The sequence below is a fragment of the Gigantopelta aegis genome, chromosome 4 (genome assembly GCF_016097555.1).
Source record: "Gigantopelta aegis isolate Gae_Host chromosome 4, Gae_host_genome, whole genome shotgun sequence".
Lineage (NCBI taxonomy): Eukaryota > Metazoa > Mollusca > Gastropoda > Neomphalida > Peltospiridae > Gigantopelta > Gigantopelta aegis.
Window position 1 is genome coordinate 56,238,414 of NC_054702.1, and position 19,939 is coordinate 56,258,352.

Consider the following 19,939-nt stretch of genomic DNA (forward strand, 5'->3'; position numbering starts at 1 on the left):
TTTTCGTACGTACGAAATTATTTGAAGACAAAATCCAGATTGGGCTTCTTACAAATATTAAGACGATCAGAAACACATTGAATATACAAACTGATATTCTAAACAAGAAAATATATTTAATATATAAGTTTAATCGTAGAAATATTTTATAAGTCGGAAACATCTTACAATGCAGCAAACTCGGGAATGCCCCCTTAAGGAGAAACAACTAATAAAGATGTCTTTTCATGCAAGTTAAAATATATATAATTCACATATGTAAATATTAGTTTATTTAAATGCATGAATTGGTCCAAATCATACCACGTGACTTAAAAACCGCCACCCTTTTTCTTATTGATTATAATTAATAAAATAACTGTTTACATTATTATATCTGTTAAAGTTGAATCGGTAAAAATATCTTCATAGAGATTAGTGCTGACTGTTCAAAAGAAAGATCCCCCTCCAAAAAAGAAGAAAAAGAAACACAAAAACCCCACACCAGCAACAAAACATTGAAATTTCCTAACTTTCACGGAAGTGGAGAGGAGGCCTGTTCCTTTTGACCCTATCGGTAAAAATCCCCGTTACACACACACACACACACACACACACACACACATGCCTGTGACTTGCAAATTCGATTATTTGAAGCCCATATGCTCATCTCTTTGGAAATACAATTATTATTAGTCCTCTAGCGGTCCAACTGAAGGGGACCCTAGGTTTCATCCCCACCCTTCTATCTGTCTGTCGGTCTGTCTGTCTCTGTCTGTCTGTCTCTCTCTGTCTGTCTGTCGGTCGGTCGGTCGGTCGGTCGGTCGGTCGGTCTGTCTTTGCAACATATAGTTTTCCGGACTTTTTTTTATTATATATATTTTTTTTTTTTTTAAATAAAATTCCACAAAAGAATGAGCAGGAATTTTGTACATGGCTTTATCATGTACTGTTGCAGATAAAAGTTTTGACTTTCATAGCGATTTACTCATTTTTGATGGAGTTTTGATCCCTGAACTTAGGCTAAAAGATAAGCAATCTGATTAAAATTAGCTCTACTGGCTCTACCAGTATATCTAACAACATTGCATGGACTCATGTCCAGGTGACATTTCATCTATAAATAACAATTTTAATATCGACCAATTACACTTCGCCTTTTATAGCGTTATTCGGGAGCATACAGATTCTAAAAATATCGGGCGAGACTATTTATGCAATAGGCGAACTTGTTGGTCTATTTCAACATTGAAAAAACAGGGGGAAAAGTGCAGTAATAAACTCTGGATTGTAAACTAGTATAAACAGATTTTATGGCTATACCATCACGGTTTTTTGTTTCGTCTTGAAACGAATTTCCTATAAAATTTTATATTGCAATTAGTTTTCGGCATACTTCGTAATTCACCCGAATCATTTCGTATACTTTCGGCATAATCCCGAATGTTTTCAAATTCTTTTTAAATCACTGGCATGGTTTTGGAAGTAAGGTTTTGATTGGTCGAATGAAAGGTCAACTGGACATGAGTTCCAACGGGCTGCTGTTAGATCCACATGTAATAGTGGAGCTAATTTTAATTAGATTGAGAGATACGAAGATTTGTTTTCCGAATGTTTTTCACAATGCCTCAAGACATTGAGCTAAAATTTTGTACATCGATTTACTCATTTTCACAGTTATGACCCTTGAACTTAGGAGATACGAAAATGTATTGGGCCCAGTAGAATATATGTATTTCTTTAGCAATACTCTCAGAATGTTTGCTTTTATTCTATTCAAGATGCTTATTTATAAACGATGAAATATAGGTACACATCTAATGATTTGGAAAGTAGTATGACGTTACATTCATGTTTCTGTATTTGTTTTACAGCCAGCATAGTTCTAGTGATGACCAACGACGAGGGTTCCAAAAAACTAACAGCTCATTCCATGTATAACACAAGCCTAAGACTTGTCCAATCACACGAAGTGTTACAAGAACTAACATCCAATGGACGCGTGTTTAGCATGTGGAGGGAACTGACGTCACACCAGCTGAGTCATTTGAGAAAAATTGTGAAATCTGTATTAAATGTAAAGACGTCTGTTCGCTGATGAATTGTGACTCTTGACAGCCGAAACAAATATTGTACTATCATTTTGTATCACCGTCTGGTATCTGGTAAAAGATTGTATTATTTGAATGAAATGAAAACGCCGAATCAAATGGATGTCAAAATGGTAATCGGTATACAGTATTGGAAAAAGTTGGAATAACATTCTGGGAAGTAAATTTAAGAAACGAGCAACAAAAAACCCCAAACAACCCCATCACACCACCACCATCACCACCACCACCACCAAAACCAAAACCCCAGACAGGTCCAGAAGATATCAGAGGTGATGATTATATGTGTTACTGATGCGTTTACATCCAATGGATGCGTATACTTTTAATGTAATACGTTTGTTATCTACACGAGTGACAGAATTGTTTGAAAAAGAAGTTGCACCCCCCATTTAAAGTCGATGTCCACCCTTGAAGGAATAACTACAATTGATATAGAAAGATGTGAAAACTAATTTGTGTTTGTGTTATTTGTATCATTACTGCCGAAAGAAACAGTTGCACAGTTCATTGTGCCATGTCCACGTATACATAACTTGATGTTCCTATTATCATTTTACACCCCTTGTTAAAAAAGCCGATTTCCATTCTTGAAGGATTGATTATACTAGTTTATACTTGGAGAATGTGAAAACTGTTTTTTTTGTTATTTATTTTAATCATGGATAAAACTAAAAAACCCCCAAAGCGTCACAGTTGATTCATTCTGCACCATCCGACGGTGATGGTACTAAGGAATTGCATGCTGAAGGATTTGAAAAGAAGTTTGTGTATTCGTTCGTAATTATCCAGTGTATTAAGAAGAAAGTTCAAGTTACTGAGAAGAAAGTTCAAGTTAATTGAAAAAACAACTTGTGACGTATATAATTCTATTCTACCTCTCTTGCTAAATACGGAAAACAATTTATTTGGAGAAATGCGACATTAAATTCATCCATGAAAGTGTAATCTGCATTGCTTTTCTTTTGCTGAAATTAAATAATATAATTACCAGTGCATTTCCTTCTCATACCACTAACATATACAGTGGCAAATACTATACATGTAGTTAGTTATTGTTTAACGTCATCACTAGAGCACTTTGATTGAATAAGCATCGGCTTTTCGATGCCAAAGATTTGATAATTCAAACACGCAGTTTTTAGAAAACCCGCAAAACCCCCCCACAAAAAACACAATCCATTACCTTGAGGGATCTTTTATATGCATTTCCCCACTAACAGGACAGCACATACCGAAATCTTTGATATACCAGCGGTGTGAAGAAAAGCAGGTTTTCACACAGTTCTGGTTGTGGTTCTTACAAAGTAGGTTTTTGTATTCTGCCGATTCCATTCAGAATGTGATCTATCACTGGACAATACAACGCAGTAGGTGTCACAAGTGTGTTAAAATTTTAAGGCCACATACAAAAAATATATAGTGGTGAATGTCCTTTCCACCCTTAAAATTACATTTAAAAAAAAAAAGTTCTTGCTAAGAATATGAATATTTCTATAACCAATGCATTTTAGGACATCGTAATGTTTTTATATCGATTTTTGTCTAAAATAACTGCGTACGTACGAATTTATTATTTATTCTAATGGCCAAAGAGAAAACTTTTAATAATGCGGCCAAAGGTCATTTCAAATGTGTTTATCAGTGGCGGATCCAGCAAAATGACATGAGGCGAAATGCCAAGAGAACATTGGGGTAGGTTTGGAGGGGGATCGTAAACAAATGAAAATTAAATATATAATAAAATTATAATTGTCGCAAAATTTAGGGAGGGGGGGAGGACCCCCTTGATCCGCCTCTGTTTATCCATATAATTCTTTATATTTAAGTGCTTACTTTGTTGTGGGAACAAACGGAGATATTGTAGGAGCTGAAAACTCGGAATAGTCCCTCTACTGAGGTTTAAATACGCTATCATGCGCATACACCTCAACTACTAAAGCTGTATTTTCCCCATCACAGGACGTAACACATTGGTAAAGCGCTCGCTTAATGCGCGGTCGGTCTGAAATCGATCCCCAATGGGCCATTTCTCATTCCATCCAATGCACCACGACTGGTATATCATGTGCTATCCTGTCTGTGGAATAGTGCATGTAAAATATGCCTTGCTACTAATGAAAACATGTAGTGGGTTTTCTCTTAAGACTATATGTCAAAATTACCAACTGTTTGACATCCAGACGGATGCGTCTCGTGTGCGCCTACCTGCGATGCGTTCCTGCGATCCACTGACGATTTCTTTTATTAATTAATTTATTTATACTTTACTCTAGGAAAAATAACAAAGATTAAATGTAATTTATTAATACATTTTAAAACATAAACTGTATTTAAAACATTATGTACAATATACTATTACGATATAAATCTTTCTTATTTCACAATTGTTTGTTTTAATTATTATTATTAGGCATAGTACAATGAATGCAATAATTTATATTGTTTAATTTCAGCTATTTAGAAATGTCATTAATTACACATGTCTAGTCTTTGTTTCAAAGATGAGCAGTTGGAAATTATTTATGTTGAAACATTTACATGTTAGTCATTTTTAATGGTCGGGTTTGTTTTCACAGTTCTATTCATCACTGAAACCAATAATTGTTAATTCGTTATATACAGCTATATAGACAGATGATTGGTCAATATAAAAATGTGAACGCAACGCAGACGCAAGTAGGCGCACACGTGCGTTTTTAGACGGATGCGGCAGGAGATGGATGCGTTTGTTCGTCTAAAATCAAACATGTTTGATATTTGAAAAATCGACGCAGCGCTAAAAAACGCAACGCAGAGGGGATCGCACACGATGCGTTTTTACTGCGTTCGTACGGATGCGTTTTTTAACGCAAGACGCATGCGTTAAAAAACGCTCGTCTGCGCCGGGCATTAGCAAAGAACTTAGACGGGTGAACATTTTTTGATGGTAAACCAGTCCTTTTAAACCATACGTCCACTTATGCGAATGTGGTGCTGATGTTTTGGCGTGTGTCCATTTAGGCCGTTTTGTAGCCACTTGTGTTTTTGGACATGTATCCGTATCTACCGCTAAATAATCTGGTCGGAATCACCCCCACCCCCCAAAACCCGTGTACGCAAACATACGCCGGATCACATTCCGTACCAAATGCAGGGGCGTGCGCAGGAAATTTTGCAGGGGGGGGGGGGGGGGGGGGGGGGGGGGGGGGGGGGGGTCCGAGGTTTCTGGCGAAAATTAGACCCCTTCTAGGGCTATTCTGAGGTGTTTTTCCCCCACAGGTGTGATGATAACATCTCAGTACTTCCATATCCATTCACAGGAATGTAAACAATCGGGATATGATTTTTTTTTTCGTCTTGATCGGGAGGGGGGGGGGGGGGGGGGGGGGGGGAGGAGGAGAGAGTTCGGTTCGACTCGATCAGACTAGACGTCGTTCCATGCTCGCTCGACTTGCACCCCCACACCTTGGGGGGGGGGGGGGAGGGAGGAGAGAACGACTTATCACGTCTTACGGGATGTTGCTCGAATATCGGGTCATGGGCTTCCGTGACGTTGGTGTATGGTGACCCGGTTAAGTTGAGGACTCTGAATCGAAGTCTCAGTAAGAGGACAAATGCGCCAGGGGCGGCTGGGAGGGGCGGCAACTCCTGTTGTGCACCCCAAGCACCAGTTGTCTCAAGCGGGACCAGCTGAACCAGCGTTGCCGCATCAGACTACAGACTCACCAGGGGCGGACCTAAACCAGGCGGTGATGGAATCGCCCCAACCTGCTTCAACACCGACTCCAACGAAGGAAGGAGCGCCGTCTGCGTGACCGTCCGTCGCTTCATCGGATCCTGAAGACCGTCGCGGGGACAGACTACCATTCCATAGCCAGGATAGTAGCAAGCTCCGTCTACAGACAGTTCATCCCACAGCTCGACGTCTCCAACTTCATCGGGACACCGTGACGGTATCCTCCTCACCAAGACTTTAAACGTTTTGGCCGCCATCTGCAAAACTTTTTTTCTTTTCTAAATAGTCTGACACCCGTTATTTTTGGCAGTCCGTCTAAATTGCTCCAATCACCTTCAACTTTGGATGAGCAATAAAAACATTAGTTTGGCCTCAAATTTTATCCAGACGGGTTTATCTTTAATTTACTAACTTCTATTCCAAATTCCGCCCACCTCAAACTTACCCTACCCTCTCCTGCCCCGGAATTGATCACTGGCGATGTCAGAGGCTAAGTCCGGCGTGGGCGTGCCTGAACCTTCAGGATATGGGCACGTTAATAGAGTTTTCAATTACATGTGGACACTCAACTATAGTTGCAAAGGGCCCGGCTTTAGCTCAGTCGGTTGAGGTGCTTGCGTCGCAGGATCGAACCACCTCGTTGGATCCATTCAATTGATTGGGTTTTTACTCGTTCCAACCAGTGCACCACAACTGTTCAAAGGCCATGGTATTTGCTTTCCTGTCTGTGGGACGTGCAAGACACGATTCGACGACATCTAAGGGTTTGACATGTTTATTTAAAGACAAAAGTTTATTTAATTTTATAGGTTTTTCAAAACAAATTCTTAGACATGAATATTGCTTGATATAATACTCAATAGTACCAGTAACTGGGGTTTAAAAAAACAGCACCCCCCCCCCCCCTTCCATAAATAAATATAAATAATAATATAAATAACATGACTTATCCATGACCCCCCCCCCCCACTTCTTTTTGTTTTGGTTTGATACAATACTCAATAGTATGGGTAACCAGGGTTTTAAACAACCAACGACACCCCCCTCCCCCCCCCCCCCAAACATTCAATAAATAAATATAAATAATAATATAAATAACATGGCTTATCCATGACCCCCCCCCCCCCCACACTTCTTTTTGTTTTGGTTTGATACAATAGTCAATAGTACGGGTAACCAGGGTTTTAAACAACCAACGACACACCCACCCCCCAAACATTCAATAAATAAATATAAATAATAATATAAATAACACTGGCTTATCCATGGGGGCCATGCTCTCTATCCCCCCCCCCCCCCCCCCCCCCCATCACACCTCTTTTTGGGGGGCTTGATACAATACTCAACCAGTAACCAGGGCTTAAAAACCAACAACCCCCGCCCCTATAAAAAAACATTCAATAAAGATAAATAATAAAGTAAGTAAATAAATAAGTAACACTGGCTTATCAATGGGTGCCATGGCTCCCTGCCCCATCACACCTATTTTGTTTGGCTTGATACAATACTCTCTAAAACCGTTAACCGGGGCTTAAAAACCAACAGCCCACCCACCCCAAACATTAAATAAATAAATATATAAATAATAAAATAAATAAATAACACTGCCTTATTCATGGGATCCATGCCCCCCCCCCCCCCCCAACCTCTTTTTTTTTGGCCTCTATACAATACTCAATAGTACCACTAAAAGGGGCTTAAAAATACCCCCCCCCCCCCCCCCCCCCCCCCCCCCCCCACACACACATTAAATAAATAAATAAATAAATATTATTCTCATAAATAATAAAATAACACTGGCTTATCCATGGGGCCATGCCCCCCCCCCCCCCCCCCCCCCCCTTTTTTTTTTTTTTCACTCCCACCACCATTTACATTTGGCACCCCACAACCAATCACTGGTAGTGTGGGTGCACCCCATCCCAATATAAGCGGTGACAGATGTGTCATAAATGTAAATCATTCTGTCACTGTCTGAACCATCCGATTCACTATCGGATTCACTTGATTCCACAGACACTGATGTGTACTTATTTGAAGACCTACTGTATGCCACACCCTGACAGTATGTTGTTCATGAAAGTCTCGCTGATTGGCAAGAGCATCTGTTACTAGCACATGGGTTGTCCGATTTGTAGTTGTGCCATAAACTAGGCACAGTTCCTGACCATCCTTGATGGCATCTACATCTGAAGGGTGATCTGCTAACACGACACATCGGTTCTGCAGATGTGAACCTTTGGAGTTGAACATCTGCATCATGTGTTTGTGGCAGGCTTTTGACATAAGAAGGTTGCTGTTTTCTACAGAATAACTGGTACCAAAGACTGTTCAGATCAGATCCTGGCTTAACTTCATCAAGACAAATTAGGAAGTTAATGCCAACCCGGTCTGTTTCTGCCTTAGTTTTATTTGTCTCTTATGTTTGGCAACATTAATGGAACACATTAATGCTGACCACAGTTTCATTATATTTCTTCAATGAGACCTAGATGGCCATGTTATGGTTCCATGCATGGTTACACAAGGAACAAGAAGATATCAGTCTCATCAGTGGTATCCTCAATTTGACTTTTGTCTTGGTGAAGAAGCATACAATGAGCAATGTTCATGTCTTCATCCTCATGGTTGAACATGTTCTGTTCCTCACTGAAGTGGTTGAGTAAGGATGTCCATACTCAGTGTTACAGATCATGTTGACCAGTTACCTCTTATTGTGGTCAGTCTTCATAAACATATCATGGTATGGAAGATGGGATGTGAATGGAAGAGTGTGTTGCTGAGGAACTCTGCCACCCACCCAACGTGTTCCTCCATACAATTTTATGGACCTCGGAATATCCTTGTCAAAGATAACATAGGTCTGATGTTCTTTTGAGTATTTGTAACAGAATGCATTTGCAAACTATGCACAGTACCCAGCTTTGGCCACATCATGTAATCAATAAAAGGATCTAAAGGGCAGATGCATCGACAGCCATCGTGAAAACATGGATACTCAGTTCCTCTATGCATGTTGATACACTCGTCAGACAGGCACAAAGGCACAGGGGCCAGCTCACATCTGAAGAGGTCTTGCAGATTGATGTCACGTTTCTGTGAAATGACCAACAAACAAGCATACAGGTTTTCCACGTCATACAATTTGCCAATGCCAACCTTCAGGCCTTTCTTAGCAACCTCCGTTATGATAACTGTGTTATCCAGAGGTTTCTGAAAGAGAGCTAGATGAGTCTCTAGCGAATACTGCCACCATTTCTTCGCCTATGCAAAGGGCATTATCAATGTAGACATTGTGTGGTGCAACTTGTCCACTAATAATGTCCAGCAGTGCATACACTGTTAGAGTGGTAAGCAGGTTTGTGTATTTTCCTGATCTCGGAGTTGACCAGCTTTCTGTTAAAGGATCAAGCTGCTTTCTGCTTTTTCCTTGAACCCATTTGTTCCCTCCTGTATCTGCATCCTTCTCTATTTGCACATGCATCTAGTTAAAGGTGATGGACAATGCATTGCAGAGATGGTTTGACAAGAGTCCAAGTCGTTACCTGCTCCTTGGAAACCTTTTGCTTTTCAATAGTGGATGTAGGTTTGTTCTTCAAACCGATCCAGATACCTTTCCAATGGCGACATATCGAGCAGATTCCACAGAATATAATGGGAATATATATAGTAGTCCACAGGCTAGAGATATTCCAGCAGATTTCACAGAATATAATGGGAATATATATAGTAGTCCACAGGCTAGAGATATTCCAGGAGCTGACATGTTGATGTAGCACCACAGTATATTTCAGCAGATTTTACAGAATATAATGGAAATATATAGTTGTCCACGGGCTTGAGAATATGAGATAGTCCAGAAGCACCACAGTATATTCCATTATTGTAACTGACTTGTCTTTACTTCATTTCCCCCTGTAAAAAACAAAAAAATCAGTTATACTATATAACACACATGTACACTAAAAAAGCTAAAAAAGGAATGTTAGGACACCTCAGAACATTGTTCAAGGTATTCTTAACAACTGGTATGATTTAATCTCACCTGTTAGTTTAGCAATGGTCAATTTGTATTAAACAATATTTATTACATACCTAACCTTACTATAGTGATAAAGACATTTTGAAACAGTGTGATAAATTTATTTTGTATCGCACATATGTGCGATATGGACCGGAACTTTTAAATAAGGAATTCCCTTTTTCTTTTTACTATCAACACTCTATCTATTTGTTCTATCAAATTTACCAATGTAGTGAATTTGTCATGAATTATTTGATTATAATGTAAGATAATAGCAAGGTGGCCTCTTGAACAGATGGCTGCTTAACAGAGCATAGATGTCAGATGCCAACAATTGTGATGTAGGGGTGGGGGTGAGGGTGGGGCAATACATAATCGAGTTGGGGTCTAGTGCCCCCCACCCCATCCCTACCAGGTACCCCCACTTCCAACACCTATGCAGAGGTGACTAAAACATTAAAACTTTCCTTCTAAAAATACTTAACATTTGTTCTTTTAAGCTTAATTTCCATGCTTATATCCAATTAAAGTTCAAGCATGCTGTCCTGGGCACACACCTCAGCTATCTGTCCCGGACAGTGTGTTAATGGTTAGTGTGACAGGAGTCAGTGTAGTGACTGTACACCTCTCCAACAAGCTATTAAAACACTATGTGAACCCAGTACCTACCAGCATTGAATCCAATGACATAACCACTATATACCACTAAAGCTGCAGGACGTACCGTTCTAATTTTGAGCCATTTATCTGTAAGATTGTCTTCAGCATCATCAAATGTTCCTTCAAGATGAAAAAAAAACGAACACAGAATATGACAATTTTTAATACACAATTCAGGCATATGTTAACCTCCCCCCCCCCCCCAAAAAAAAAAAACCCAACCCAATCACCCCCCCCCCCCCCCCCCCCCCCCCCCCCCCCCCCCAACAAACAAACAAACAAAAAACAACAAAAAGTCAAAGGAATTTATTTTTTAGTGAAAAACGCAGCATTTAAGCTAAACCAGAAATTACAACCAAAAGTAGAATACAGTCAAACCTCGTCATACCGACCTCTGGTATACTGCCATCCCTGCTTATTGCCTATTTTTTTTTTAGCATAGATTGTTTGCATTTAAATGTACATAAATTTACCCCGTTTTACGCCCCCCCCCCCCCCCCCCCTTTCCGCCAATGCATAGGGTAACACATTCCTATTCAAAAGCATAGTAAAACAATCCAATATACCGCCATCGGGCGATCTTGTGTACCATCTACTAGTTTGTGACAAATAGCTGACCACGTGTGTGTACATGTGCACGTGTACACGCAGGTCACGTTCAGTCAACTGCTTTTTCGCTAACACTCGCTTGACTGGGTTTTTTTTTACGCTATGCGGTATTGGACTACTCAACAGATGTGAGCTATCTTGGTATAACTCGAGCCCGGGGTACATGGAACCTGCAGTGTATGCTTGGTAAACATCCCCCACATGGGGTCATACGCTCTGGAGACACACCCATAATCGCACCCGTGAAGTGGGTAAAACTTTGGTGTATATGGCCTTACACCTACCCATTGAATCTAGCAGTGCACTCACCCTGAACTGGAACCAGTGCTACCATGAAATATCGCCCAAATCTTTAATGTCATTAATTGCATGCAATTTGTATGGCAGTGCCATGACATTATTCTGAAAATGTTTGAGACTTGAGTCTTGACTATAAGTTTGATAAGCACAGGGCCAGGACCCATATTTTCAAAGTGATCTTAGCGTTACAGAATCGTAAAACCATTGTAAGCTATGATGTCACTATGGCATGTGCTGTGGTGACGTCACAGCTTACGATGGTTTTACGATTTTCTAGTGCTAAGAAAGCTTCAAAACTACGAGCCCAGGTTTTGAATCACTGAGTATCATCACCTTGACTGGTGAGGAACTTTTGAGCCGCCACAGTCCTCTGGATTTTGAAGAGTTCTCTCCTGAGGTTGTACACTTCCTTAAAAAGGTCTATCTGTACTTTCCTCATGGCTAGAAGAATAGGTATATCATGTTTTAGCTGGAAAAAAGGAGGAGGAAAAACATTCAAACCAACAAATCACTTAAGTATGAAACACTGGAACCGTTAGACAAAAAAGATAATATAATTTCCTGAAGAAACGAATGCTTGTTTAAATGACATTGCAACACATTACATTACAGCTATTTATTATCAAATACATTAAAATCTCCTTAATTTCAAATAGCTGCGTTGCATGTCAAATTTATACTTATAACTGGTCTAGCTGATTATTCATTGCTAGTGGTGTAACAATACATTGAACTATCGATATGTTGTGATAGTCAGTGCCACGATAGCAGTTTGCTCAATTATTGAGTTTTGGTAGTATGCATAGTGAAATTATTACAAATAACTAAGTACAAAACACAGACACACATACAAACACAAACATGTACATATGCATGCACACACACATACACAAACACACATATACCTACATAGATATAGAAAGACTGAGGTAATAGTTTTGCAAAATATCTATTCATATTACTGTTATCAAGTGATTTAAGAATTCATAATACTATTGCAACTCTGACTGCAATAGTCACCCCTATTCATTGCAGTCCCATTTCTAGATTTTAATCAACAGTAAATTTTACAAATGCCTGGTAGACAGTCTGCCTTGGCTCATTGGGAACACTGCAAAGAAGGCTAACATCTGTTTCATATTTTAAAAAAAATTATAATAAACATTCAGTATTAAATGGTTTTCTCTCACACTGTAGACAAGGTGTTGAAATAATAATAATTCTGATCTATACTAACAGGAAAAAAATAAAAACAACACCAATCAAATGTGGATAAAATAGTGAAAATTATTTAGAAATGATATGCTATTCACTATTCACATATTTTCCACTAAGCTGAGTCAAAGAATTGTTCTCTTGCTTACTCTTGTGAAATAAATTTAAATCAAATGTTGCAAAAAAAAAGAGAAGTCAATTCAAAGGATGAGAACTCACTGAATTATATTCATGGATGACTGCAGGGTTTGCGTTTAGTCAAATGACTTATATACATGAGAATGGCACTGCAACAATTTTTAACTCGACTTATATACTTTTATATACTTCATTTGACACACCAAGTTTTGAATACACAGTGCATATATCTGGTATTTAACTTAGAACGTTTAATGCCAGTGACCAGATGTCAAAATAAACAAGGCCAACGGATGAATGATATTATTTACAGTTTTGCAAGGAATCATGCGATTTTAGCTAAGTGGGCGGTTGTCTTGGCGGATTACCAAAAAATAAACGTTATAAAAAAGGAAGTTGACAAATTAACATATTTGAGTATATAATTAAACACTAGACATATAATTTAACACTAAAAATACTTGCAATATGGTTCCTAAAACATTAATTGGTTTTTTTTATGTAATTATGTAATTGTCCTGTCACAACCTCCCTCCCCTGTCCATTTGAGTGCCCTTTTAATTATTTAAAAAAAAAAAAATATATATATATTTTTTTATCATCCACAATACATGTATATGGGTACAACACTAAATTACATTGAAAACACACCTCTAATTCTCTTTATTTTAAAATTTTCTGTGGAGAATGCTCCGGAACCCCATTACATATTGGGAGCTACCATGTAGGCTCATTTGCTTTCGACAAACTCAAATTGCCCTTTTAAGAATTTTTTGACACCCCTCCCACCCAGGAACCCCCCCCCCCCCCCCCCCCAAAACAAATCCTGGATCCTAGCTCACTTATAAGTTAAGAAATAACATTTCAATGAAACTTTTTTTTTTTTAACTTATGAACAAATTATATTATATTAGTGTTGGTCCTGTGTGTAACTTACCTGTGTTTTCAAATCGAAATCTCTATTCAGATTTTTCTGATCCATTAGTTCACTGGCTATATGCTGCATCTCGTTCTCATACTCTGACAGACGACGCATTATTTGGATCTGTTTGAGTTCCAGACTATGCAGGGCAGCCAGGATACTCCGGTAGACAGTGGATAAGACCTTTATTTGAGTCATCATCTTATTCTAACGAAAAAAGATATATTCAATATTAATTAATGCATCACTGATTACTAAATAAATAATACTTCAACCCAATTTAGTGACACCAAATGAATAGTATGAAATAATGTTAAAAAACAAAAAAGCAAGTAAATGAAAGCAAGTTATTATAAATTAATTCATTAAACTATTTTACGTCATTTTGTTTAATATCATAATATTGGGCATGTTTAATACAATAAGAAAAAATGATAGAGATGGTAAAATAAAGAAAAAACGTGTTAATAAAAACATGGTTATTTAATCTACTGTCATATTATAATACATGTAATAATTGTGGAACATGCTGTGAAATGATTGCCACTTTCAATCGAGATTTTTATTAATAAATCAAGTTTTTAATATCAAAATTTATATTCCATAAATGACTGTGGTACTTGCTTCTTAATACTTATTTTGATGCATATATTCAGTTAAAATTCAAGCATATACTGTAGATCCTGAAATTAACGCATCCCTAAATTAATGTGACAGTGGGCAGACTAAAATGTGACATGAAATTAATGCGAGTGGCCTCCCTCTAAAAATATTACTTTCCTAATAACGCACATTACAGGCATCTTCAATGAGATCAACTCACTAACATGTCTGTGTACACATCAATTAACCTGTTTAGTCCCTAGTGTTTTTGGTGAGATCAACTCAAAGTATATTTTTGCAGCAAGGATTTACCTAATGTGTATGCATGTAGTTACCTAAATCTGGCTAAACATTAGCATAAATGTACCTTTACAACTATATCTTCCTAAGATATGCCAACAAAGTTGCAGTGAACTTGAAAAGTAAAAACAAAGAATTGGTTGACCTCAGGATTAGCGTGCTAAACCCATTCACGCAAGATGAATCATGTTGTCTTTTGCTGGACTATTGCACACGATGAATGGTGCTCCAGCTGTTTTATATATGTATTAGAATTTTAATCTTTGTTTGTTTTAATTAGCGTGTGACACATAGCTTCCTGGACTACTGCTGCAAAAAAACTGAAATAAATGCAAACAACACAAACTCACATTTTGTGCATTAATATTATGTTCTCATTAATTTCAGGATCTACAGTAGTTCTTCGCACCACTACTAGTATATTTAAGGCCATGGTATATGCTATCCTATCTGTGAGAGTGCTGCTAATGGGAAAATGTAGCAGGTTTCCTCTCTAAGACTATATGTCAAAATTACCAAATGTTTGACATCCAATAGCCAATGATTAATAAATCAATGTGCTTTAGTGGTGTCACTGTAGTTACTTTACACATCTCCATTGAGCCATTAAACTTAATAACTCTAGGTTGGAGCCAGTACTGGGATTTGAACCCAGCACCTACAAGTTTTAGATCTGTTTCACCTGCCAAGTCTTAAAAATGGACTCCTATTCGCAAGCCGCTATTTCAAGCCCTGTAATGTCTTATCCTATCTGTTTCACATGTATCCAGGAAATATTTTACGGGGAAGTAAGACCAAATTATTGTCTATTAATTGTGTATTCAACCGTCAATAAAGGTACCATCTTCAAAGAAGGCCTCAACTGTAAAATAGCTTCAACACTAAGACACACACCTGGTTAATCCTCTCGTGTATATATTCAGTCTTGACATTCTTGTTTGCCTCAACCAAGGCCATGATGTTACCCTTTGTGTCTTCATTGGCCAACTGCAGCTCGACCAGTTCTTTGATCAGTTTTGTCAAGTCAGTTTGCAGGTGGTACACGTCTTGCTCCATTTGAGAGTTCAAATCCTTTTTTACATCCGTGTCGGCAAGCATCTTTCGAATATGCTCTGACCTTTGTACATTCTCTGCTGACTGAAAACAGTAGGTAAAAACACAGATCTAAAATGACTGCAGACAAGAAATCTGGAACTTATTCAGGATCTTGAACAACAGGAGGTTACTGTAAGTTTTTCAACAAACAACAAAAGAATATAAAACTCTATCATATGCGGTCATGTGGGATAGAAAAAGTACACCCGAGATGGTTGGATGAGGCTTGCCGAGTCCCAAGGTCAAAATGTTCACCACTGAAGGTGTACTTTTTCTATCATACATGACCCGGATGAGATGGGAGGTTTTTCTCTCTCATCCATTCAGTACATAAACTATTATTGTACACAAACAGACAAAGATAGCTGAAAAAGTTACTTTTTTATTTAACCATTATATCATAAATAAACTACATTATAATTTTTTGCTGTATTTGTTTCATGTGTTAAATACAATTTAACGCTACAAATTAACAATATAGTTTTTATAATGAAGGTTTTAATAACAAAATATTTATTTAAAATTGTAGTCTGATGACATAACATCGCCATCTCGCTTTATTATGACATCATATTACCAACAATGTCATATTAAGCACAAGCATGTGATATCCCAAGCAGGATAGAAATTTCTTACATAGCTTTCTTTCATGGGATAGCTCTGTCCCATATACCTGAGGATGAGAGAAAATGTTTTCTCTCATCCTCAGGTATGTAGGACAGAGCTATCCCATGAATGAAAGCTATGTAAGAAATTGGGATATCACATGCACTCGTTTAACATGACGTTGTTGGTAATATATGACGTCATATTAATGTGAGATGGTGACGTGAGGTCATTAGACACATTTTAAAATTAACATTTTGTTATTAAAACCTTCATTATAAAAGCTATCTCGTTCATTTATAACAAACATGATAAATATAATAGGGTTGTTTATTTATGATAAAATGGTCAAATAAAAAAGTTACCTGTTCAGCAATCTTTGTCTATTCGTGTAAAATAATGGTTTATTTACCGAATGAATGAGAGAAAAAGACTCCATCATAAGCGGTCATGTGGCCTCAGATTACAGTTATCTTCCCATTTGGTTGTCCAAAATCCGGAAATTTGACCACGCAAGTAGTCTGCTGTTTGACTGTGATTATTTCATGGCAGACAGCTATGAAGTGGCAACTGTTTGACTGAAGTGACAGGGGATAGCATGTAGTTTGTAAACATGTGTAACTTGCTGACATTGAAGACTTGTTTGTGGTAATTCCGGCCCATGCAAAAGTAGTGCTTTTTTGTGTAAAATGGGTGTACTCTGGCCTGGTTTAGAGGGTGTGTCTGTTTAAAACAATATGCTGGGAGAAAGAGCTGGACAACAGGGGTTGTCCTTTTCAGGGTATGTGTCCCCCATGCAGGCAAAGGTACATACACAACTTCACGGGCCTGCTGATATTAATAAAAATGTTATAGCCACTAAGGCTATATAGAAACATATAGCGAAATTAATTGTGGTCTGAGGCCATGTGGGATAGAAAAAGTACACCCTCTGTGATGAAAAGTTCGACCATCGAGGGTGTACTTTTTATTCATCCCACATGACCACATACGATGGAGTCTTATATTTTTTTATCAATTTATGAAAGAAAAAAAATGAAAACAAATATTTCGCATGTCTTTTCTAGATCAACCCCGTTTTTGGCTGTTTGGCTACTGACTGGCATAAACCCTGACTGAGATGTCATTAACAAACATCTCTTTCCTTTCTCAAACTAGCTAAAGTTTAAATGTGCCGAGATGTCATTAAAGGAGGGGACAATTAAGGCATTTGGACTGGTATGCATATTCAACGATATATAATGCACATTATTGCTTAATATCAACAAGTATAATCGTATAGTTAATTAATAAAATGGTTAAATGTGACGGCTATTATATATAACGGGCGCAGCCATTTTGTACTATCCCAGTGAATACGCCCTCTGGCGAGCTGTTGGTTACGTAATACCTAACGTGTCACATCAGGAATTAGTCTTCGAACTGAAGAAACAAAACATACCTGATTTTTGCAGATGCATCGCAATGTTCTGTAATTATATACATCCTAGTAAGCCAGTACCAATTATATATTATTTTTCAATACAAAATAAACCACCATTGTCAAAGTGTTGAAATAACTGTATTATGTTTCATACATAAATTAACCCACGTACTGAAACAATAATCGGAGTGTTTTCTTGGTTAATTAGTCTTTTCTTTCCGTGGCCTTTCAGTGATTCCTGATTGGCAGGTGTATATTCAGACGGTCCCCAGACACTGTATCTAGACACACTAAAAAGACGTGCCTCTCTTATGAAGATCACAGGGTATTGTGTGATAACAGCACGGATACACCTCAAATCGTAATGGACATTACCAACCGCCCTGCTTTATTACTGTAAGTAATTCTGTAAAACCCTTGATTAAGTAGACTTTCCCATCTAAAATCACAAAACTGACCAATTACGTCGTCCCAAAGAAAAGAAAAGTATCACTTGGGTATCATGAGTGGTAGTTTTTGCTCGAATGTGCCCTACCAATAGGCCTAATAGTATGCATTTTTCTTTGGATTTTTTTAAAAAGAAAAATACTATAACTCCATAATGATTTCGTTCTGTTGATGTAACCTGAAATATATTTAGTTAAATAGTTTATTATACTATCAAGTCATTTATGTTGTTTTACAAGTCAGGTTGATGAAAGCGAAGAGCCTTGTCGTAAATTAGAGTGTTTGTTTACACTGTGCACAGAAAAGATGGATGGAGCTGACATCACTTCGCCCCAAGCTATACCACCGGACGTCACAAAAATGAAACAAAATGGCTGCCCCCAGTTAGCAGGAATAATCATGTTTTTTTATTAACTCTAAAATTACACGTTTTTCATTTGTTAGTGTCAATATGTGTTGGTGGTCCGGGTATGCATCTTTCCAACACATAAGGCTCTTGTTTGAGCTGACTCTACCTTTAAACAAACATCTCTTTCCTTTCTCAAACTAGCTAAAGTTTAAATGTGCCGAGATGTCATTAAACAAACATTCCTTTCCTTTTTCAAACTAGCTAAAGTTTAAATGTGCCGAGATGTCATTAAACAAACATTCCTTTCCTTTCTCAAACTAGCTAAAGTTTAAATGTGCCGAGATGTCATTAAACAAACATTCCTTTCCTTTTTCAAACTAGCTAAAGTTTAAGTGTGCCGAGATGTCATTAAACAAACATTCCTTTCCTTTCTCAAACTAGCTAAAGTTTAAATATGCCGAGATGTCATTAAACAAACATCTCTTTCCTTTCTCAATCTAGCTGTAGTTTAAATGTGCCGAGATGTCTTTAAACAAACATTCCTTTCCTTTCTCAAACTAGCTAAAGTTTAAATGTGCCGAGATGTCATTAAACAAACATTCCTTTCCTTTCTCAATCTAGGTAAAGTTTAAATGTGCCGAGATGTCATTAAACAAACATTCATTTCCTTTCTCAAACTAGCTAAAGTTTAAATGTGCCGAGATGTCATTAAACAAACATCTCTTTCCTTTCTCAAACTAGCTAAAGTTTAAATGTGCCGAGATGTCATTAAACAAACATTCCTTTCCTTTCTCAAACTAGCTAAAGTTTAAATGTGCCGAGATGTCATTAAACAAACATCTCTTTCCTTTCTCAAACTAGCTAAAGTTTAAATGTGCCGAGATGTCATTAAACAAACATCTCTTTCCTTTCTCAATCTAGCTGTAGTTTAAATGTGCCGAGATGTCATTAAACAAACATCTCTTTCCTTTCTCAAACTAGCTAAAGTTTAAATGTGCCGAGATGTCATTAAACAAACATTCCTTTCCTTTCTCAAACTAGCTAAAGTTTAAATGTGCCGAGATGTCATTAAACAAACATCTCTTTCCTTTCTCAAACTAGCTAAAGTTTAAATGTGCCGAGATGTCATTAAACAAACATCTCTTTCCTTTCTCAATCTAGCTGTAGTTTAAATGTGCCGAGATGTCATTAAACAAACATCTCTTTCCTTTCTCAAACTAGCTAAAGTTTAAATGTGCCGAGATGTCATTAAACAAACATTCCTTTCCTTTCTCAATCTAGCTAAAGTTTAAATGTGCCGAGATGTCATTAAACAAACATCTCTTTCCTTTCTCAAACTAGCTAAAGTTTAAATGTGCCGAGATGTCATTAAACAAACATCTCTTTCCTTTCTCAAACTAGCTAAAGTTTAAATGTGCCGAGATGTCATTAAACAAACAT

At 37.7% G+C, this 19,939-nt stretch overlaps 2 protein-coding genes across 4 annotated transcripts in view; one reads left to right on the top strand and one right to left on the bottom strand.

The window, feature by feature from the left end:
• LOC121370785 overlaps nt 1–4,178 on the top strand; it is a 31,440-nt gene extending 27,262 nt beyond the window's left edge. For both annotated transcript variants that reach the window (XM_041496251.1, XM_041496252.1), the window contains one exon: nt 1,854–4,178. In XM_041496251.1, coding sequence (XP_041352185.1) covers nt 1,854–2,077 — 224 coding nt within the window. In that variant the 3' untranslated portion in view covers nt 2,078–4,178. The remainder of the gene's footprint in view (nt 1–1,853) is intronic.
• Nucleotides 4,179–7,644: 3,466 nt separating this feature from the next.
• The window catches only part of LOC121370786, a 34,436-nt gene continuing 22,141 nt past the window's right edge, over nt 7,645–19,939 (bottom strand). For both annotated transcript variants that reach the window (XM_041496254.1, XM_041496253.1), the window contains exons 13-17: nt 15,474–15,716; nt 13,692–13,883; nt 11,735–11,870; nt 10,557–10,612; nt 7,645–9,723 (exon numbers count right to left, since the gene is read on the bottom strand). In XM_041496254.1, the coding sequence (XP_041352188.1) occupies nt 9,709–9,723; nt 10,557–10,612; nt 11,735–11,870; nt 13,692–13,883; nt 15,474–15,716 (642 nt within the window). In that variant the 3' untranslated portion in view covers nt 7,645–9,708. The remainder of the gene's footprint in view (nt 9,724–10,556; nt 10,613–11,734; nt 11,871–13,691; nt 13,884–15,473; nt 15,717–19,939) is intronic.